We start from the raw sequence: 22,564 nt of genomic DNA on the forward strand, positions 1-22,564 counted from the left end.
TGTGTCGATCAATAGTTTTTAGAAACTGAAATCCAAAAATGAAAGAAACTGGATTATTTTTTTGTTTAGGTGTTGTTTGGTTGTTGATGTTTTGGTATTTTGTTTTTGTTTCAAAGAAAAGGTGCAAATATTACACAGCAAAATTCTGAACATGCCACCATCTCTTTTTAAAAGAATCACAATTGATCACCATTCCACTGAAGTCAACAGCAATGTTGCCATTCTTAGTTTTAAAATCATGCTTAAGACAGAGTATCAGAAAATGAAAAAATTTGCATTTGCATCCATAGATATAGCAAGCAAGGTGATTATATAGGACTGATTCAAGTGGAAATTATAAACTGAACACATTAATATGACTATATCCCTGAACTTCAAATTTGTGGTAAAAATCTATGCAACACATATAGGTTGATTATGGAACACTGAATAAATAAAACTCCTTTATAATTATAATACAATATTATCTCAATGTCTTTTATTTCTTGACTTAGCAGAACTTTTTTTTTTCCTGATCTATGCTCTTCGGGCAAAGTATATTTAGTCTGTATTTCTAAAAACCTTTAAGAATGACTTACAGATAGAGTTTCTGCTACAGTTTAAGTCTCTACTATTAGGCACGATAGCATAAATTTAGCATTTCTACAGATTGACATTCTTTTTCAAAGATTTTTATTAAATTTTTATAAATGGTAGCAAAAGTACCATTTAACTATACTTTTTTTATTTTACATTGTTTGGAAACAATGATATAGTACATATTAGATGTATGCTCCAGAACTTAGCCAGAGAATATAATTAGAAGCTTTAAGAAATTATAAATAAGGCCATTTTTAGATGTGACATTTAAAACTCTTTAAAACAGAGGCATTCATGGAGAAATGTTACCTTTTGAATATCAAGGCAATGACAAAGTCAGGGTTTACTTTTATTCTCCAGTCACATTCTTTCCCAGGAGGATAAGGCTGTGGATAGTTAGGTGATAAAATAACTCCTGCTGGGCCTGTCAGGTTTCCTCCACATGCAGCTGTCACAATGTAAAAAGAAATATGGTCACGTTAAATTCACAAGCACACATTAGCTGTTAAATAGGAGTAAACTGACTTCTACATTTACCGAAACTAATAATATTTTTACAAAACTCAGAGCTTTCCCACTTCCAGTTTTGCTATTTTCCTGATCGCAGTTTATATTCAAAAGCAAAATAGGAGAAGTTCTTTCAAAAGGAATAAAAATATGAAGTTAAATAGGCTGTCATCTATATTTTTGCTATTATTTAATCCTACCTCTTTCAAGCTGAAAATTTCTTATGTACTGGAAGTACTTTAAGAACTGGAAAAACTCAATAGTAGGACTCAGGATCCAGTTTCTTTTGATCATGGATGTAGCTCAAAACAGTTTGATTCACTCAATAAAGATACTACCCAAATCAAAAATCAAATACATTTATTTAGTGACCATAAATTGAATGTGGCTTTTAAACAGATAAGGAATCCAACTCTCTGAGATGATAATCATGTAGAAGTCTAATAAAAAAGTACATTAGTCAACACAGACTGCATCTACATTACCAAGTCAAGCAGACTCAGAGAAACATATTTACAACACAAAACAGTTGGTACTAAGGATTTGGAACCTACATTAAACATTTTAAAGAATGTGGTGGGGAGTTTTCAGTCCATTTCACTTATAAATCAGCATACTGAAATAAGGACTTATGAAAATTTTAAAATTACATAAGAGCTTTACAGAACTCTTAAGGTTTCTACTATTGTCATGCCAACAGTAAAGATTACTTTAATCTTCTTTCCCCTTCAAAGTGACCTTGAGTATGCGGAAATAATAATTATGTATATATGTTTTGCACAAAAGGATCCTCTTTTTCTTTCTATCTTATTTCCTTCTTTCTTTTGTGTTTACTTTGCTAGGTTTTGTTGTTTGTTTGGGTTTTTTTTACTAGACTGTAGAGAACCACAGAGAGGTTATATTTGGTATTTAAAGTAAAAATATGAATCTTCTAGATCAGATAGGTACCAGATATATTTTATTTTATTTTTTTATTTAATTATTTTTAATTTTTGAATGATCCCAGTAGACTTAGCAAGCATTTTCATACTGCTATTTGTACATTGCACACAAGGTATCCAGAAAACAATATTCAGATTATATACTACTCCAATTATGCTACATGATATGGTCTCAGAGAAACTATCCTGCATTGTCCTGAATCCTTCACAATATTTTATCTTTAGAGAAACAGAGAGACTGCAATTGCTTGAGGATTTGCTGTTTTGGAAAGTACCTCTCCAAATCGCTGGCAGAAAGAAAAAACATTATGTTTATTCCAGTGCTTTTGTGTTTGTTTTTTAGGATTGTTAAAATAAGTCTTCATTTAATTATAAATCAGTACACAACAAAATAACAAGAATTTAACAAATTACTATGCCTAGCAGATAAAGTTCCAAAAATGTTGATTAATCTTAGAAGAGCTACACTGTTGACCTTAAAATACATTTCAGCAAGACTTCCAAGCCTGTATTTATGAGTCTACTGACCAGAACCAAAGAGAAACTTTTATACCATCTAGATCTATGGAACCAAGATCTCCCACTCTCTCCTAGTGCTATGGAAATATATCTAATTTCTTTCAATAGCACTGTCACTTGTATCCTCTTCTCTGCATCTACTTTTCCCAATGAACATGCAACATCCAAGGGATTGCACAGGATGACAATTTAATCTATAGGATAACTCAGAAATTTTTCAGAATTAATAATGGATTGCAATTTATATAACTGAAGTATTACATAGAAGACCATTCTAATGAGAACATTGCAACAAGAATTTTATTTTTTAATCCAAATCCTAACTTCTGTTTATTTCTATTAAACTTGGTCAATTTCAAACTTGTGCGAAGTTTAAGGATAAAATAGAGTAAGAAAATCACAGCTAAAGATAGCATTAATCTAGAGAATGAGGTTGACATTATCCACAAGTACCAAATAACAGCTCTGCAGAGATCATCACTCCAGCATGAGGACCATGTGCCTAGTAGTTGAACAAGAAATCCAATCTGTATTAATCTTAAATAGATACTAACATCTTATCTTATTACCTATGCATGTAGGAGGATCAGGTTGCCAGAAGAATCGGTTATTCAGTTGCACACATGTAATTTTTGCCTGTCCCTGAAGTTGATAGCCAGGGTCACATTGAAAGGTGGTAGTGTCTCCAGGTTCTCTGCTGTCTCCATATCTAGTGCCATTCTGTGGTGTCCCAGGATCGTTACAAGTTGATGCAATGGAAGCTGTAAGACAATGATGAAATAAAAGCTGTAAGGTGTAGATACTTACCATCCATAATTAAATGCACAACATTTTCACATTAGCATTCCAACCACAGACAACATTATTTACTCTTTGGTTAATTCAGGAAGTAACACAGCTGCGTTGGGCAGGACACGTCTCAAGGATGAAGGACCACGCATCCCTAAGATCTTGCTTTATGGTGAACTTGCCACCGGCTGCCGCAAGAGAGGAGTCCCAAAGAGAAGATACAAGGACTCCCTGAAACAACATCTCAGCCTTGGCCATATTGATCACCATAACTGGTCTACTCTGGCCTCCAATCGGGAGGTCTGAAGACATACCGTCTATAACCCTGCTGATGCTTTTGAGAAAGCAATCAGGATCACTCTCGAGGAGAAAAGACATGTCTTGCTGATACCACCTAAGGAGTCCTTTGCAACCAGACTTGTCTATCTCATATTGACCTTTTCAGCCAAAGCGCACTTGTAGCAAATGTGTGCAGAGTCCTCCCCAAATCTTTGTTTGCGAAGCCTAGTCATGATGATGATGAATACAGGAAGGCATTTTGTTTCTTTATTTTTACAAGAATCTGCCCACTGAGAGACATCGTGATTATTTTGACTGCCTGCCAGTATTTTTAGTATAAAATATGGCTTGATTTTGTCCAGTTAATGCATCAAAAGAGCATTTTCTCACTTTAATATTCTGGTTATGAAAACAGATTTGATGCCTTTTGAGCAATAGGGTAAGTATCATAATAAAAATATTTTTTATGCTCCTATTATCCTGCAGCATGCAAATGCTATATTTACCAATCTGGTTGAATCAAATAGTAGTTTATATAGCCCTGAATTTTTCATTTCAGGGGAAGAAACAACTTTTTTATAGTTCACTTAAACTGAATCTTGGCAAAATATCTCACCTACAATCAGTCTTCTGTATTAGGATATGGATTTTGCTTTCTAAAAAAAAAGTGTCAAATAAGAAACAACCATGGTTTTATGCATGTTTTAACAAATAGGGGGTCTTTTAGATAAATCATAAAAACTGTAAAACATCTCTATATAAGAATTCTTCAGTTATTATTATAATTAACACACTAGAAACAAAGAAACTTTGTTTAACACTGTATTATTCTTAATCTTTTGGCCATGTTTCCATTCCAAAACAGTAGATCTAGTAGTTTCGGATGATTCCTATATGTAAATGAGGTAAAAGATATGGCAGGTTTTTTAACTGTGTTGAACTTTTTTCCACCAGAATTTGTAAGCATCAATCCAGGAATTACAGCAACAGCTGTCACTAGTAATGAGTACTGTATAAGCATTCCCCATGCACCATTCTGACAATTTACCTGACATCCCAAAGTAGTGCAGTTTACTAAATTGTATTTGGCCACAGGGGAATGAAAGCATGGTCATCACCTCAGGGAAGTTTTTCTTTATTTGATAGATATCAACTGCTCTAAAAAATGGATTGCTCCAGTGCATATCTGTTAAGCAGTTGCAATTCTTTCAAGTAAATGAACCCAAGCCTATCTCTGTCATTAATTATTCTCTTTTTTTTCAACATATCTTGGAATAGATTCATTTTCTCCTTAAAAAGTTATGCGATATAATATCTCAGCAAACAACATTTTGCTCATTTTGACTGCGTCACATATGCACTAATTAAAAAGCACTGATGCCTTCTAATATTAATTTCACTGTTAATCTCCATTTCTTATGTATAAAGTTCTAAATTTTAAAAATTATCACAGATATTTAATAAACATTGAAATTCTCTTTACACTTTTGGTCTTGGAGCCTTAGAAGTTATTTTAATAACTTCTTTGTTATGCCAAATACACTTGATCCTAATTAAACAGAACACCAGACATTTAAGCATGGATGTGTCATTTAGTAAAGTGAACATTTAGACAGACTGTCAGCTTCTCAACTTGCCTCCTTTCCAAGTTGTTTTACTTCTCAAGAATCCCAAGACGTTTTGTAACTGCACGAAAATTACAAGTCTGATATTGCTTCATTTGGTATTGTGCAAATATCTAACAGGTATAGAGGTTAAATGCATTGATAAGAAATCCAGAAATTAAAAATCACTACTTTTATGCCACCACTCTTCTTTTATAACAGTTGATAAGTAAAATATATACACTGTAAACCAAGGAAAGCAGTAACTACATTTTAGACCTAAGGATGCTAAATCAAACCAAATTACAAAGTTAGACTCTTAAGAAATGACTGAGAAAAAATAAGTGCCTAAAATGGCATAGAAAGGGGAGGAGATTTGAATGCCATTAAGGTGGAAAAGAACTAAATTGTTGCTTCTCAGCTCTTGCATATGTTCTCTAAGCCTTAAGCTACATGATATTCAGTGAGTTATAGAGTAATTCTCTGCACAGATTTCCTCTCTCTTACTGTCTCATCTACTCAGAGAGGAACAAACTTCTGTGTATATAAAACATGGAACTAGAGGTAGGTGCCAGAAGAACAGACAGCTGGGAAAACCACAGATTGCTAAGGAGATTTCAGACCTCCATATGTAGACAACCACTGTGTCAAGACTCCCCGTTTCTAATTAATTAATCTTTCACAATCCCATTTTAGATCTTATTTTGGATTTGGTCGCCAAATTATACTTTCAAAGTTGATTTAAAACTTCATGGAAAATAAATAGGAGACTGTTTTTGAGACTATGACACTGTATATTTTGTGTGTCTGTAGATTTGTGAGCAATATGTTAGAGTTTTGTCTACTTTATCTTTTTACTATTGTTCTAAGTAATTTTGTTAGCCTGTATTCTATTGTACCTCCAGGGAAGAAAAACATCATCTTCATCCATATCATTTTCACTATGTCTCTTGTAACAATCATGTGATACATTTGCTGTAGTGTTGTGTAGCAGACGCTATTTTTTTCTAGTACACATGGTTAAAGAAATACTACAGACTTTTTAGGAGCTAGGCTTGTAAATTTGCACAAGTTTTTCCTGTTTAATGCATTATGCTTGCATAATAATAAGAGGTTTGAGAAAGATTTTTGTTTATCAAAGTTGAGACATTGTACATAGGATTTACAGTGATTTCAGACTAACAAACATTTCCAAATGTGAAAGAGTAACATTTGTTCTCTAGAAAGGAACTCACATAACATGTCCAAATGTACAGACTAAGAACTGTCCAAATTAACATCAATCACCTATTTAAATGTCCTGTATTGTCCAAGAATGTAAAGAAAAAGGAAATCCAAATGCCAGTGCAGCCCCTTTCATAAAGTCTGAAGTACAGAAGCTCACAAGTTTAGAGCTAACCATCAAAGTAATCTGCAAGATTCATTTTTGCTTAGTTCCACAGCAACCAAATGAAAACCTATTACCCTCTATGAGGCTGAGGATGTCTTCCCCGGGCCATAGATTAGATGATGGATAGGAATGCATTGACAGAGTTTCATTACTGTGTTATTGTAAGCATGCAATGCAACATTTATAACATCACAGACAGCAAGAGAGAAACTGAACTGTGAAATTATTAAGTTACAGACTTTAAAAGGGAATCTTGAATTCCTGCATCTTGTGTCCTTTTATTTTAATTTTAACAAGGGATGTCTTCCTGGACTTCATTTTCATTGAACTCAAAATTTATTTAGTTAGTAAGGCAGATATTTGATTATGCATGTGTAAATTTCTTTTAAAGTATACTTTTGTGCTAATCCCCTTTTCCCAATAATTTAATTGTGAACCAATCTGGAACAACTGCACAATGAATTCCAGTAATGAAGATTCTGTCACGGAAATACTTATACTATTTAAATGCTCAGGTCATTAGGTAAGTGATTAAAAGATATCTTAGAACTAAAAAAAGAATTTTCAAGAAACAGTTTAAGATAGGTGACACAGTTACTGTGAGAGTTGCTCTAGACAAATAAATGATCAAATGGAATTACAGAACCAAACAAAAGCAGTCATCATTGCTTAAACAGATTTGTCAGATTAAGACCAGTGTCATTAGCTACTAACAACCGCTAGTGGTTAAACTTTTGCCAGAGGAAGTAAATTGTCAACAAATATGTCAACATCCGACAGAATAATTTCCAAATAATTATTCTAATTAACTGGTTGGTGTAAGTTGTTTGTTTTTTACTATCATAATTGTTAAGTTAAAAATTTAGTCAGGCATCTTTAGTTGTTGTTGCTTATATCTACATTGACTTCAAGAGCAACATTTAAAAATACTCAGAGAAGAAAAACAACAGAAAAACAAAAATCAGACTAAAACAACTATACAAATGCCTTTGTTTTGTATATTCTCTTTTAGTGAAATGAATGTCTCAAGTTCTTCTAGTAAAATAGAAATATTAAAATAAATTGAGAAAAAACTTTTTGCTACTTTGTTAATGATTTGCTGGTTGTTCTATATTAGCTAAAGAAGTTAACATTTTTCTTCATATGAAAGAAGAGATAGATTGCTAGATACATTGTTAATAGTGCATTCTTACTGGATACCATAGCTAAGAGAGGTAGGTATAGAAAATTATCACAGTTGGTTTTGACTCTAGAAAAGCAAGGCATCTGCAAAAATGGTTGTTGTCTTTGTTTCATTTTAAGAATGTTAATAATCTTTTGACGTATTATTGGTCTTAAGGACTAAAATCTATAAAACCAACTGAGGGACTATAAATGCATCATTTAGCTGAAGAAAAAAGGTTAGACTGTAAGTGTAGAACTAATATTAGGTATTGTTTAACTAAGGCTATCAGAGCCTGTAAGAATGACGATATGACTAGAAACCGCTAGTGCTGTTCCTATCATCTGTCACTTCTATTTTTTTTGCTAAATATCAAGTAAAAAACTTATATGGTTAGAGATAAAAAACTCTAAATAAAATAAACTTTGAGTCAATAAAAACAATGGAGCATCCACTAGTATGGATGGGTTTTCAGAAGTCTAGAGCAGAGGATGATTAAACACTCAGGGTGAGATTGATCTGCTTCAACACTAGTCTTGTTCAAGATGCCTTATAATATCCAAGATATCAACACAAGACTGGAAGACGGGAGCAAAGACTTATGGCTGTGTGACCTTCTGCAGTGGTAGATGGAGACTAGCCAGGATATCTTACGGTATCTCAAAGGAAGACACCTGTTAAAAACCTACCCTTAAATTTCCAGAAGTTTGAAAATTAGCGTATGTGAGTATATTTAGACCTGTAGCTGATAAAAAGAAAAATGTAACCTCAGATGGACATTTATCCCATTTACCTTAGATACATAGGACAGAATTAAGCTAGGTTAGAAAACATTTTTTTTATGGTTAACTTATGCAGCAATTTTTTGCTTCCAGTAACTTTGTTTCTTGCAATAAAGAAGTCAAATATCAAATCTGCCCATACCCTTCTTGTTTTTCCTGTTTGTATCAACACCAGAAAGAGTTGGTTGACATCCCTGGCTTGTAACACATAGCTTAAATGTATTTAACTCCCAGAGTAAAGGTCAGTTTTTTACAGTGACCTCCATTTTTTTGTCCTTTTATGCACGACTAAATGATAATTAAGTTTTAATGAAAAGCATTAGACTGATTACAATTAACATAATCACTCTTGTCAGTTCATGTCCTTGTACACTACATGTTGAGCTGAGTGGGCAAGACAGGGCACTTTAAACCATGTTCAAACATTTTGAAACAGCCAATTATATTTTTTTGCATTAAAATATCTCTAATTACATTTACAATCAACAATAAGTAGTTTATAGGTGATATTTTCTGATCTACTTCACACTATCCTTTCACTTTTTTTTAGGTAGTTGCAGTAAAGACATTTTAGAGTGCAAAATATAGAGTAGTCAGCACAATGAAACAAATTCTCTAGCTGAAGATTAGCACTTTAATGTTTTGTGTTTAAGTTGTTCATTTGACCTGATGCTCTCAAGTGTATATCCTTTGCATCATCCCAAAAGGATGTACACATTTGTTCCAACTGCATAATCCAATACAGAAGCTGCATTATTGCAAGTTTTCCAATCCTGTGCAATACTGCACCTGAAGTTTACTTCTTCAATTGTCTTTAACAAATAAAGAAAATATAGTCATTAATAGATACAACACTTGAAAATTCTTCAAGTGACACAAAGAACCAGAACTTCATCAGTTACCTTCCTAAAACTTGTAATAAAATGTCTACGCCGTCTGCCATTGCCAGGAGAAAAATTTTAAGAAACTTAGGAATCTCTTATGTGTTGAGTTACAAACTACTGAAGTACTGAAATGTCAATATTCTGTGCGACTTTGCTCTAAACTGCCCTACAGTTTGAAAACATGATAAATACTAAAGCATGCAAAGATCCTCACTTAACCATAGATTAATTACTTTAAATCCTTTACAGATCAAGGCCACAGTGGTCTGCTCATTGCCTCGAGGAGACTAAATAAACTAAGCTCTGATTTTTTGATGAAATAATTAAACATTTACTTCCATATATTCCTTAAATCTTATTTTTTACTCCTTACAATTAAAAAATTAATAACACATTCCACTTGTCAAGTAGAGTGAACAAAATTTTATTTTCCCTTTACCTGAGTTGAAGTATTCAGCTCTTCATCACTAATTCCAACTAATTCCAGTAAGACATATTCTGCAATTCCCAGCTTAATAACTCAGTGGTATTACATCAAGATGGCAAAATTGGTTCTTCACTCTCAAAGTATTAAATTGTCTTCTACTTACTATTAGTATCACTGAAGGTTAAGGAACATGTTGACAAATATAACTGCTTAAATATTTCTATCCTACCAAAACCTGTGCATAAACTTATAATTATTTTCATACAATTCAACCTTAAGTGTGTTCGCTAATCCTAATAGAGGAAAAAAAATCCCTTTATTTCCACAAATGTAAAATTTATCTCTTTTTTCAAAAAAAAAACCATGAAAAGCAGCATATTATACTGCACATTTTTCAGAAATTTTGGAAACATTTAGTCTGCTCTTCATCTTTAATTCATTTTCCATATTTTTAACTAGGATTTTAGGGCTAGTGAAAGAGTCTGTTGTTGTGGGAGTGGGTACAGCATTCAGAAAAATCATGCAAAATGAATTAAACAGATAAATGTAAAATGCATTATTCAGAGGCTAGGAAAACCCCAAAGTTTATATTTTCATGCAAATAATAATGACTGACCACTTATTAGAACCCTTTACTTCTGAATGACTATGTGTCTATGGAGAATAATTCTTCTACTCTCAACAATTTTATTAATTCATAATTTTCCTATGTCCTGAGCAGAAATACACTCACATACATTATACATAGACATATAAGGATGCAACAACTGAGTTAAAGACAATGATATTGTCTCCCTGCAGTCCTACCCTCAGTCTTTAACATTTCAGTCAGAATACCATAGAAAAACTTCACTTACTCAGTTTTACAATATTGATCACTTGTGCAATATTTATCATAGCTTCTCTCTGTATAGAGGAGCTTTCCCTTTCTACCTGAAGATAAATTTGATTAGTTTAATAGTAATATTTAAGTGTATTTCAATATGATATCTAAAGAAAATTCAGGGAGAAAAAAACTCCAAGGTAAATTAGTTTTGGAGGTGAGATAAGGAAAGGATTTTAATTTGTGCCTAGGCATAAAGAGTACATGACGCTTGCATCCCCCCCGTGTACAGTTGTTACAGTTTATAATACTGTCTGTCCAATCCCAGATGTTTCCACCTCGTGGCTTTTGCCCTGATCCTCCCTCATCCCGCCCCCTGGGAATTGGGGCTAGGGGCTTTTTGAGACCACCTCTTCATCATCTTCATCTTCTTCAGGGTACAGAGTGCACACAGCACAGTTCTTGACTGTACTTTTGTGGTTTAGGCCAAGGTACAAGTGTTCTCTAAACAAAATAGGCCTACTTTGACAAGAGACTAAACATTTTCTAATGGAATTCAGAGGATATTGATATGGGGAGCATGGAATGGGGTAATATGGGTTGAGGAATGTGTAAACTACTGTGCTAAAGGGTGAGATATAATACAGCTACTTCTAATATCTACTTCTACTATATAACTACTTATAAAGCTTATAAAAATTAGAAAAATAAAAAAACTAAAAGGATCTTAAGGCATCAATGGTAAGGTGTATTTTATGCTTTGTTTAATCATTTAGACAAAGAGTTTAAGGTAATAAAAATGATGCATCCAATGCATCCACGCAAACAATGTTTTGAGAAAAAGAATCCAACTAATTTAAGGAATAAATATGTAATAATATATTATTAAGTAGCACTGGTAGGAACATTTAAAACTATTTGCACAGAAGAAAATTCTGTATGCACAGACATGTATTGACTTATTAAATAATGCTAATTAGATAATGCTAGGCATGTGGTTACTGGCAAAACAAGGAATAAGAAAACATAAACATTCAAAGCAAATCCAAAAATTCTCCCTAGTTGTAGTTATTTGCAAAAATATATAAAATAATTAAAATAATATAATCTCTTTTCTTCTAAAGACTGAGGAAGCTGGAAGATGAGAAATAGTTAATATATATAGGAATAACATATATAAATAATTTATGTACTTATTGTATTTGAGATGAAAAAAAATATTTACGTACTTGAAAACTGAATCGAGAAGCCTGATTTGCTGATGAAGAAATCACTGTCAAATTGTAATGTTAATGAATTGAAAGTGCTGTGAATATCCTCTGGAAGAGCTGAGCCACTCCATTCTTTCAGAAGTATGCTACTCTCAACAGGCCCATCCCACACCTTCAAGATGTCATGAGCGACCTCAGTATCAAAAACAATAAAATGCAGACTGCAAAGAGAAAGTAAGAGCACTGTACATTATTTATTAAACACAATTACACAAAACTGCAAGCAATCATTCCCAAACTGTAGTTTCAAGACGCTGTGTAGGACTGAAGAAGAGCTCGTGGTCCTGCAGAGTTATCCAATTCTTCTGTTGAATGAGCTGATTTTGTAAGAGATACAATTCTGTTCAAAAAATATCTGAATTACAGAAAACGCCACTAGGGCATAAGTCCTTAAGACTTAATTTTTAAGTCCATAAATTAACTTATTTTTAGGATAAATATTTAAAGGTATAAGAACTATGATTTCACTATTTTTATTTAAATGAGAACGTTCATTTGCTTGAATTATATGCAATTAAAAAAACCCCAGTAGCTACAGTAGAACACATAGCACAAGAAGCTTTGTTAGCATGGCATTTTCTTTCCTATACAAAGAGAGAAAATGCTCATATATTTTGTCTTTGCTAAAAATCATATAACATAAAATTGTATTAGAATAATCTCTATTATCTCCAGATGAAGAATTATATTTATAAAAGTGTTTAGGAATGTTATGTAATTAGTCAAAATATTTGCATTGAATTCAAGTCCTGACTGCTTACATTTTTAACACTGAAGAAATCTAATAGGTAAATATCAAAACTTCTTTTTTCATTTGTTTCAAATAGTTGTGTGTTGACATTTCTTCATCTCATTTGTCATTAACTGGAAATCATTAATTTGAAAATTGTGATTTAAATGAAAAGGATGCTTTGAAATGACCTGTGATACAGTGAATTCAATATTTGGCTTAGTGAAACAGCATTACAAAAAAAAAGAAAAAAGGAAAAAAACCTCCCAGTGAATAGCTTGCCATTTACTTATATTGCTCTGCATGTGGGTCCTTTCCAAATCAGAATATTCTGTGACTCTTTGATTATAATGTTTGTCTTCCAGAGCAACACATACCGACACCCTACTTCCTGAGAAGTGGTTGGCCATCACCTACTGACAGGAAGTAGAAAATAAATACTTTGTTTTCCTTTACTCCCATGCAAGCACAGCATTTGTTTTTGCTTTATTAAACTGACTTTATTTTGATTCACAAGGGGTTTTTTCATGTTATTTTCTCCCTATCCCATCCTGCTGAGAAGGGCAGTGATAGAGTGGCTTGGTGGGCAGCTGGTATCCAGTCAGTGTCAACTCACTGCAGACCTTTTCAGAGCCCAGTGTGAGGACTGAGATAATATCAGTTTTGTATTAAGAGTGCTATAGCTGTGGTAGTAATTGAATGTCAAGTTCCTGTGCAGGTCATGGAGTTTGTTGGCTTCACTGCTTATCTCTTTATTTTGGTGAGTTTGGCAATATGTTAATTCAAATGACAGCTCTGTGCTTTGCTCTGGCATTGATGGTCTTGCTGTGCTGGGGGAGCTATCTTGTGGAGAGGATGAGGGAATGCACCTCCATTTTCCTACCTGCAATCAATGTGGATTTTCTTATTATGCAGGTTCTGGAGGTTCTTGTTCACCCCTATGTGAGCTGTTTAATACTACTGACTAACACTGTAACTTATTCTGGTGTTCGTGGAATCTCATGTTGTTCTGGTGTAAAAGAAGACAACTTTTGGGCTACGTGATACTCAAAACACATCTTGAGTAAGAATTTGGGCAAATTCCTAGGTTGATTGTCATGTCCTATATCCTGGGACTTTACACCTGAATAGGTAAGCAACCGTGGTAAACCAACATGATGCCTCCCTCCCCAGTGAAAATCAGCAGCTTGTGTATAAAAATGTGAGAATGTAAGGCATAGATTAAAATTTATAAAATACTGAAGTCAACAATAAATACTGAAATTAAACATGTACCTTATTGTCTTTCCTGGATCTGCTTCAATAATCCAAGTGCAATGAAGATTGTTGTCATATGGCGCTGGGTAACCAGGGGACAAAATGCGTCCTGATGTAGCAGCATGAATTCGACCACCACACTCAGCTACAAAATAAGGATTACATTTATTTGTAACAAGACCATATTAATTTGCACTTCCATTTTCTGCCCATTCCACTACTCTGTGTTTTCTAAAAAGTTAACAGAATGACTTGTGTACTCTGAAGAAGTACACACAGACGCAAACTAGGACATGTATATAAGTTAAAAATGCACATATAATGATCTCATTCCTACCTTGTTATAAAGGAATAAAGCATACTTCTGTGATTATGTTACTAAACTTACCAGAGTAGTTCAATATGAATTGAGACTACAAAAGTACAATTTTCACATCAGCAAGATAGCAAAAATGTTTCAGAAATACCTCATCTAATGTTTGCCTTTTTTAAGTAACACTGAATGTTTGAATTCAACTTTACAACATGGAATTTTGTAATTAAAATAGCTTTCTCTGTTGTTCTAATGTCAAAATGTTTATAGTTTAATGTTTTTCAAGTTACTTCCGTATAACTTCAAGTTTAATTAGATCATAAAGCAGTTAGGTATTGCCTAGCAATCTCCTTTAGTATTTAAAAATTTAAATGCCATATGTTTGCAAAGTGAAAGAATAAATTAGAAAGCTATGACTTGATAGTATGCCATGTCTGTTTTAAAAGAATTTTATCAATGCTATCTTTTTGGAGAGATGAATAGCAGTGCTAAGCATCCTGAAGCAAATTATTCTTATGTTGCTTGCTTAGAGCATCATGCTGTTGTCTGGCCAGTATAAAGACACCTCTGATGAAAAGAAACCATGTAACAGCCACATGCCAATGAACCAAAAAGGATCAGTGACTCTTCAGTTAAGTGATTTACTTTAATTCCTACTTATACATGTCGTATTCCTAAAATATGCAGAATAAGCACACCGTAAAATCACCACCTCCAAGAATATACTATATAAACAACTATATTATAACTAATAGAAGTGACTAATATTCAAACAAGTCCTATAATCTTCTAGAGAAGGAATTACCAGAATTCACTGGTTTTCTTCTTTAAGGTTTAGAACATAGGAAAAAAATTAAAATGAGTGTTAAGACCAATACAGCAGTGTATCACTAAAATGACTGTGTAAAATATGTAGAATATGTCTATGAATAGGCTTGATTTTTTAGTGAGACTGAAATGGTAGTAAAGACAATGAAGAATATGTAACTGAAAAGAACAGCAAATATCAAATGCTGATCTAAAACACAAGACAAAAAGAAAAAAAAAATCTCCACAAAGAGGAGGATGTTATGAAAATATGCCTAAGAAAGAAACTGATGTTTGGAAGCTCATGACAACTTCAGAAAAAGGAAGAAAAATGAGTCATTCAAATCAGAGTAGGAAAAGATCAAACTGTGATAAGATAAAACTAATGGAAGAACAGATTTTATAAATACTCTGAAGTGAGGGAAAAAAAGCATGAAATAATCTGCAGATGCTTAACGGAGTTTCCAGGGATATTCGTGACAAGTTTTCCTGCACACAGAACAGTAAAAAACCCCTATAATTTAATGATGATAACAGACTGTTTGCAAAAGACTATTGAGAAAGAGTCACTTAGAAGATTTTAAGAGAGGATAGTGAACATTTGACTTCTTGGGGAACTAATTAATGTTTCAGAAGACTTCTAAACTAAGAAACAAGAAGACGTGTCATATAAAACTGATGCAATGGTAAAATTTGATTTTAAAGAGGATCAAGGACAGCAATTAAAAATGTGTGTAGTGAGATAAAAGTACATAGAAAGATAATTTTTGGTTAAAAAGATGGAAAGTAAGACCAAAATCTGTCTCAGGATATTAAAAGAAACTTGATAGTGGAACATAATGTCACTTAGAGATGTAATAAGATACTCAAGAAATTGTGGTACAAGTGATTCAAAAAGCTTAGAAATAAAATACAGAAATCAAATCTAGTCACACCAGGCACAAATCAAAGTATAAAGGAAAAAAAAAGAAAGGGAAAAAGACAGAGTGGCAATCATGAGGGAAATATAGAAGCTTAAAAGTATGCTGTTACCAAGAAAACTGGAAATACAGCTAGACATTCCTGACTGGAAGGGGCATTACATAACAGGAAAGCAGCAAACTAAATAAAGTCAGCATGAAAAACATACGTATTGGGCAAAAATATCTTTGAGAAGGATTATGAAAGATGTTCTACTGGAGCAAAGATGGCAATTTTCTTTAGATTCGCTTCATCCTGGGTTACCTAGCTTTCTCCAGGTTAGATTGGAGTATGGGAATTTTTTATTTTTATTATTATTATTATTTTAAATATTGTATGGTTGAGATTTTAACATCCCACATACAGATCAGAAGACAAATCATCATGCAAAGAAAAGGAAATAGGTAGATGGTTGGATTTATTCATCTAATAGACTTGAAGTATTTTAGAGAGTTGCTTCAAATACTTACTTGGTAGTGAACACAGGCACAAGCAAATGTTGCAGAAAATGACCTTAGAGTAACAACTTCATTTAAATTAAGTGGGGAGATAGGCAAAGGTAGGGCTAATTATGGCTTTTCTCTACAAAAGGGCAAACTTAGAGGAAAAGGAAGCTAGCCAATTAAACTGAGGAGCTTGAGGACATGAATGTATAAAGAACCTGGAAAAGTCTTTAAATCAAAACTGGATAGAGTTGTTTTGACCTCTCATATACATATAGGAAAAAACTTACAGATATAATTCTAGAATCAAGTGGGAAAAATAACACCTCTATTATGACAGCAGAAATGCTGTTCACTGATGTTTTTCCGGCACTTAGCCTCTGGTTAAGTTGATTGTTTGAAAGGAAGGGAGCTTCCTCTTTTGTAGACTGCAGGTCTGTGAACTTGTTCAGCAGGAAGCAGATCCTGGAATGGAGAATGTACGACCCAAAATGGGAGAGAAGCAGCAAGCAAAGATCCTGCTGGTGCCGTGAGTGCTGAAAGGAGTTGGTGATCTGCCTGCAGCAGGCAGTAGAGGCAAAAACTAACCACTACAAGACACATAGAAAGAAAGACTCATGGGAAAACTAAGAATGAGAAAACAATCAAGTAAAAATTGAACTCAAGAAGCCACTGGTAATTGCTGGATTGGAAAAAAAATTGGAGGATGAAAACTGTCTAGTAAAGGTACAATGAGTAATAGCTATACCAGTGTTATTTTCTGCATCTCACCTAGTAATTCTCTATTTAACATTTATATTGGTTGTAATGAAACATAGTTTTAGACACTTGAAGACGTGATATTTAAAGAAAAGGTCTACCTCGAAGCTCTGACAGATGGGGGTATCCTAGAATGACAACAATGACTCATGAGCACGCAGATAAAAAAATCCACTAATGTGAGAACGAAATTAGAAAGTAGCTTCATAGGAATGAGATGCTGAAATAATTCCTGATGAAAACTGATGAGGTAAAAAAAAAAAACCAAAAACAATTTTAATTGCTGTATGATGGGGTTTTCTTAGTTTATGAAGTATTTAGATAATACCATTGCCTGTGATAGCGTATCAGACTCGATGACCCAGAGCATCATCAGAACCAAAGCAGTAGTATTTCATCAAAGGCTGCTCCAAAGAGAGAAGTGTTTACCAGTAGTTTTATAGTCATTAATAGCCAGCCATCTATTTCAGAGAAGTTATATTTCCATGTCCACAATAAATCTTTACTTGAAATTTAAAACGTTTGCACCATTATCATCTGATGAAGTACAGAAAGACAGAATATTTGGGTTTTTTGCTTGAAACCTCCTACCAGTCATTGTCACAATCCATATTACCTATGCAAGTAGGCAAAGGTTTGTCCCAAACTCTTCGATCTCCACTTAAGCAGGTCATAATGCTACTACCATGCATTGTATAGCCAGGATTACAGCTGTATAAAATGACAGTGTCTATAAAATGTCCTTCATCTCGTATCTTGTAGCCATAATTTGGTATGCCAGGATCTTCACACTTCACTAGGTCAAAACCTGCAAACAGAAATGGGAAAAGAAGAAAAAAAGACATGGAGATATAAAATATCAAACAAGATATAATGCCAATGAATCTGATCCTGATTCAAACTGTATTCTTGTGATTCAATTACGTTAGATGTATCCCCAGTGATCAAAGATAAATTATATATAAATTGGGAAACTCAGAAACTGAAACACCAGGAACTAATTGTTAATTTCATATTTGATTATTGTATGAGCTTATTGAAGAAAGCATATTATCTATACTATCCTAAAATAAGATTAGTGACAAATTTATTAATTTGTACCTCTTCTATGCTTTCATTCTATTTTATTCAGTGGAAAGGAAGTATCGATCCTGTATTTGGCACTAAGTGGGAGCTTCACTTCCTCATCTAATCTCCATAATGAAGGCAGGACACCACAGTGGTAACTCAGGAAGAAAATGGAAAGGCTATTTTATCCACCCTAGTGTCAAGATAGTATGGCTGCAGTTTCATCTCTGCTGAAATGAAGAACTGATTTTCAATTAGCATTCTCCTTTTTGGCCGACTAACATGCTGAACGGGATAAACAGTTCCCTCTGTGCTCCATGGAATGAACAGATCTACTCTCAGCAGCTACAACTCTTTCCACATTTTACCCAATCCTCTCTGCATTTTCTCTGTATAGCATTGCTGAAATGTAAAGATGCATTTTATATCTCTCCTTCTGCCTTGAGTTCCAGTTCTTGCAATAGCATAAAGAGAGGTTCCAAATTCATCTTTCTCAACTCCAGATTCTTCTTCATCGTGGATTCTTCTTTTCGACTGCCATGTAGACTTACCAGGGAAGTACTTGTGACTCTACAAATATTTTGCATTTTGCTATCCTTATTTGACTGAACAGCTTCTTTAAGTGATTTCTGAATCAGGCTGCTGTTCTTCCCTTCTGTTTTCTGTTTTCAGCTCATTCTATACCTGAGCTTGCCCAGGTAAGTTGTGGATGCTCCTTTCCTAGAGCCGTTGGCACTAGATAGTCTTTAAGGTCCCTTGCAATCCAAACCATTCTATGATTCTGTGAGGTCCTTCACTAAGTAGTACATAACTGTAGAAAACCTTTCATTATTTTACAAATACACGAACTAGAGTCGGTATCACATTTTTCTTGTTGCCTTCCTCCTGGTACTGAGATCAACAACAGCTGAAAAAATGGCAAGGAGTCTGAGGACCTTTCCTTCCTGTACACATGCTGAAGATATCTGTCAATAAGTCCTCTGAAAACACAAAATACCCTTGTTTTCTTTGTTCACTTATTGGGCACAAAGTTTGTTATTTACCTGTTATAACTCAGGATTCTGAAAATTAGAAGGATAAATTCGAACTAGTTAACCTAGGCTACTTTCATAGTCAGTAAAGAAATATGACTTTCTAGAAAATAAACTACCCCTTATTTTAACAGATATTCAAATCAGTCAGTTCAATCAGCTTCTGGAGACATTTATTTTCTACCTTTACTTTAAACTGAGCCTAGATTGATTCTTTATATAGTAGGCTATACTGGCCCAGAATTTTAAGTATCTAGACTTAAGGAAAATGAATTGCACCCAAAAAAAGAATGCCATTCCATCACATAGACACTGTTTCTCTCTCTGTGCTAATACCTTAAGAAATATCAAGCTCCAAGACCAATAAGAGTACTCTGACCATAGCCATGCACTGTTAAATTCAATTATTTGAAAGAGTATAGCTGTTTACAAGCCACTTCCTGGGAATTCAGCTATCTGTCTACTATATTATGACTGTTTGGGAAAGTCCTAGATAGAAGAAGTTAACATAGAAGCATGTTAGCATTTACCCTAAAATCTTGTCAGTCTAAAAAATCACATCTCCATGTTCATACTCATGCCTTGATACAGTTTAGTTTAGTAACAGAAGTGCAGCCTTTATGTCAAGAGTATCTATGATCACACAGGGTGGTTTCTTAGCAGGCAGCCATTGGAAACAATGAATACCCCTCTTCGTCCTTTTTTCCTTAGCTTTTACATCTGAGTTGACATCATATAGTATGGAATATCCCTTTGGTCAGTTTGGGTCCTAGTTGTGTCCCCTCCCAGGATCTTGCCCTCGATTGAGGAAGGAATGTTACAGTGCTGATGCTGTGCTCAGCAGGAGCCAAAACACTGGTGTGTTATCAACAACTTTCTAGCTACCAATGCAAAACTGTGAGGGTTGCTATGGGGAAATGAACTCCAGTTCAGCCATACTCAATATACTAATATAAAAAAAAATAGATTGGATGGACTGTGCAATTCTAAAGAGGACTATTTCTCTTCACACACTACAGAGAGTCAAGATGATTAGGTCATTCAGATGAGCTGAACTTCACAAGAAATAGCTATATTTCGTTATTTTAATTTCCTTATTAAACATACAGAGACATTTATGTAAAATCCTGAAAATGTAAGTTTGATAGATAACATGATATTTTAAGGCTGATTTGACAGCATGAGCCAGTGTAACATTATTTCTTTGCCACCTGTTTTTAGACACTTTCCCATTCTTTGTAGATGCACCATTTGGTTATCACAGGCAGTGGCATATTATTGACAGAAGATTCTGGATTAAAGAAACTTCCTGGATTAAAGAAACTATTTGCGTCTCATGAAAAAAATTTCCATAAATATGATATATAGTTAGAGACTAATTCTCCAGTTCCTTCTACCACATAAAGAAGAAAAGGTTGTCGGAGAGAGGTTGGTGGTCTTTTATAACAGACAAATTTGGCTGAAATTAAATGAACTTTTAGACAAACAAGCCTTTCTAGTCTGCTATACAGGCATCTGCACTACAGAAGATGTCAAGACTGAGTTGAAATTATTGTTCTGACTTGCTACGATTTCATGTATTCCAGTTAGCATTCAGTTTTGCACAAGGTGTAAACATACATGATAGATGTGAAGAGGTAAAGAGATCATGTCACAAGCTTTAGAAGTTTGAGAGAAGCCTGCACTTTCTCTCTTCTTGCTTTGAAATAGGACTGAGTAGCACTAAAGCTATTCCAGTTTTTATTTTACCTTATTAATACTTCACATCATTATTGTAAGTCACTTATACCTTCAAGTATCCACTAACATAGAGGTTTTTCACTTCCTTTGCATTTTAGATTGCTACATGTTCTCCAAATTATTTTTTTTTTGGCCTGTGGAAAGACTTTTTTACCTGTCTATCCCAAGGCTACTTCTTCAAGAGCCTCACACTCTACAGATATTCACTGAACTGTATTCCTGTATCTGTAAACAACAAAGTACCTCTAAAATCATAAATAGCAAAACACTGTGTCTGAGTGCACAGTGGTACATAGAGGAATTTCTCAGCCTTTACATGTGTCAAAGGACATGAGGTTCCTTACAGAAGCCTATTGCTTTTTTAAATCTTATTTTTGAGACTCTGTGAGAGCATTTATATCAATAGAGGAGTTAATATTTTTCAGTCAGTCTATTTTAAACCCAAATCAAATATTTATTTGGGGTAAAGTGTTAGATGAGATGAGTGTAGAGAATATAACAAGTCACTATGTTAGGTACCAGAATTCAATTTCCTAATTCACACACAATAAATTTAAAAATAACATGCAAATAAAAATAACTAACTGGAAACAAAAATATAAACCCTGAATTTAAATATCCTTAGGACACTTATCCCTTCAGAATTTGCTGGTTTGTTTAGATTATTGAGATATTTTTATCAAAAGACCACCTCGATTTTAATTTCTTCTGGGTATTGATAATTCAGTAAGAGTCCAGTAGTTCTCTTAATTTTTAGGTTTGTTTGCACCTATTATCCCTAGAAAAAGAAATTTTGTACAAACATTCAGTGTGGCAAAATAAAGAGTATTCTTGTTTTTTGTATCTCAAAAATAGAATATTCTCTGCAACGACATCCAACAAACTAATTGCTGACTTTTATGTGATACTGAAAAGCAGCAGAAACAAACTTCTTTACACCAATTCTTAGATGTTAAAAAGGGCATTCTTCTTTATTCAGCATGCTGGACATGCAGAGGATAGTTCCTCTAATCGAACATGACAAATGACAGATGGACAGGGGTTTTTATTACACATATTATTTACATATTCATTAGATAGTCTTGCTTGCTAACACATATTCATTAGTTTGCTTTACATAGTCACTTCCCTATGGAAATCCTTGTTTGGTCCTTCTGGGTCTTCTTCATCGTCTTGACCTCAGTTTTTGAGCAGGTACAGTATCATGGTGCTTTGCCACCAAAAACTGTCATGTTTATTCTTTATTTTATTTTGTTTGGGTACACAGGGCTTAGTTTACATCCTCTGTGCTCGAGTATATCCATTATCTAATCCTTGAGGACTTCTTTAAGATGATAGTGTTCCTTATTTGGGCATTCTGGAATACTATGAGTAAAGTTCCTATTTCTCCTATCAACGCCAAATTTTTAAAATGTCATTTTGTATATTCTGGAAGAAAATATAAGAGTAACAGTACATAATTTGTAACCACATGTTCACTACACTTCTCCACCAGCAAG

The 22,564-nt window shown here is 33.8% G+C and overlaps 1 protein-coding gene across 5 annotated transcripts in view; it reads right to left on the reverse strand.

The window, feature by feature from the left end:
* The window catches only part of CSMD1 (CUB and Sushi multiple domains 1), a 1,077,494-nt gene that overhangs the window by 178,319 nt on the left and 876,611 nt on the right, over positions 1 to 22,564 (reverse strand). For all 5 annotated transcript variants that reach the window (XM_051778075.1, XM_051778073.1, XM_051778072.1 and 2 more), the window contains 5 exons: positions 17,843 to 18,034; positions 13,963 to 14,089; positions 11,916 to 12,118; positions 3,116 to 3,307; positions 889 to 1,027 (listed from right to left, as the gene is read on the reverse strand). In XM_051778075.1, coding sequence (XP_051634035.1) covers positions 889 to 1,027; positions 3,116 to 3,307; positions 11,916 to 12,118; positions 13,963 to 14,089; positions 17,843 to 18,034 — 853 coding nt within the window. The remainder of the gene's footprint in view (positions 1 to 888; positions 1,028 to 3,115; positions 3,308 to 11,915; positions 12,119 to 13,962; positions 14,090 to 17,842; positions 18,035 to 22,564) is intronic.

Source organism: Manacus candei, unplaced genomic scaffold, assembly GCF_025592945.1.
Source record: "Manacus candei isolate 608988 ecotype Guabito, Panama unplaced genomic scaffold, ASM2559294v1 h1tg000011l, whole genome shotgun sequence".
Lineage (NCBI taxonomy): Eukaryota > Metazoa > Chordata > Aves > Passeriformes > Pipridae > Manacus > Manacus candei.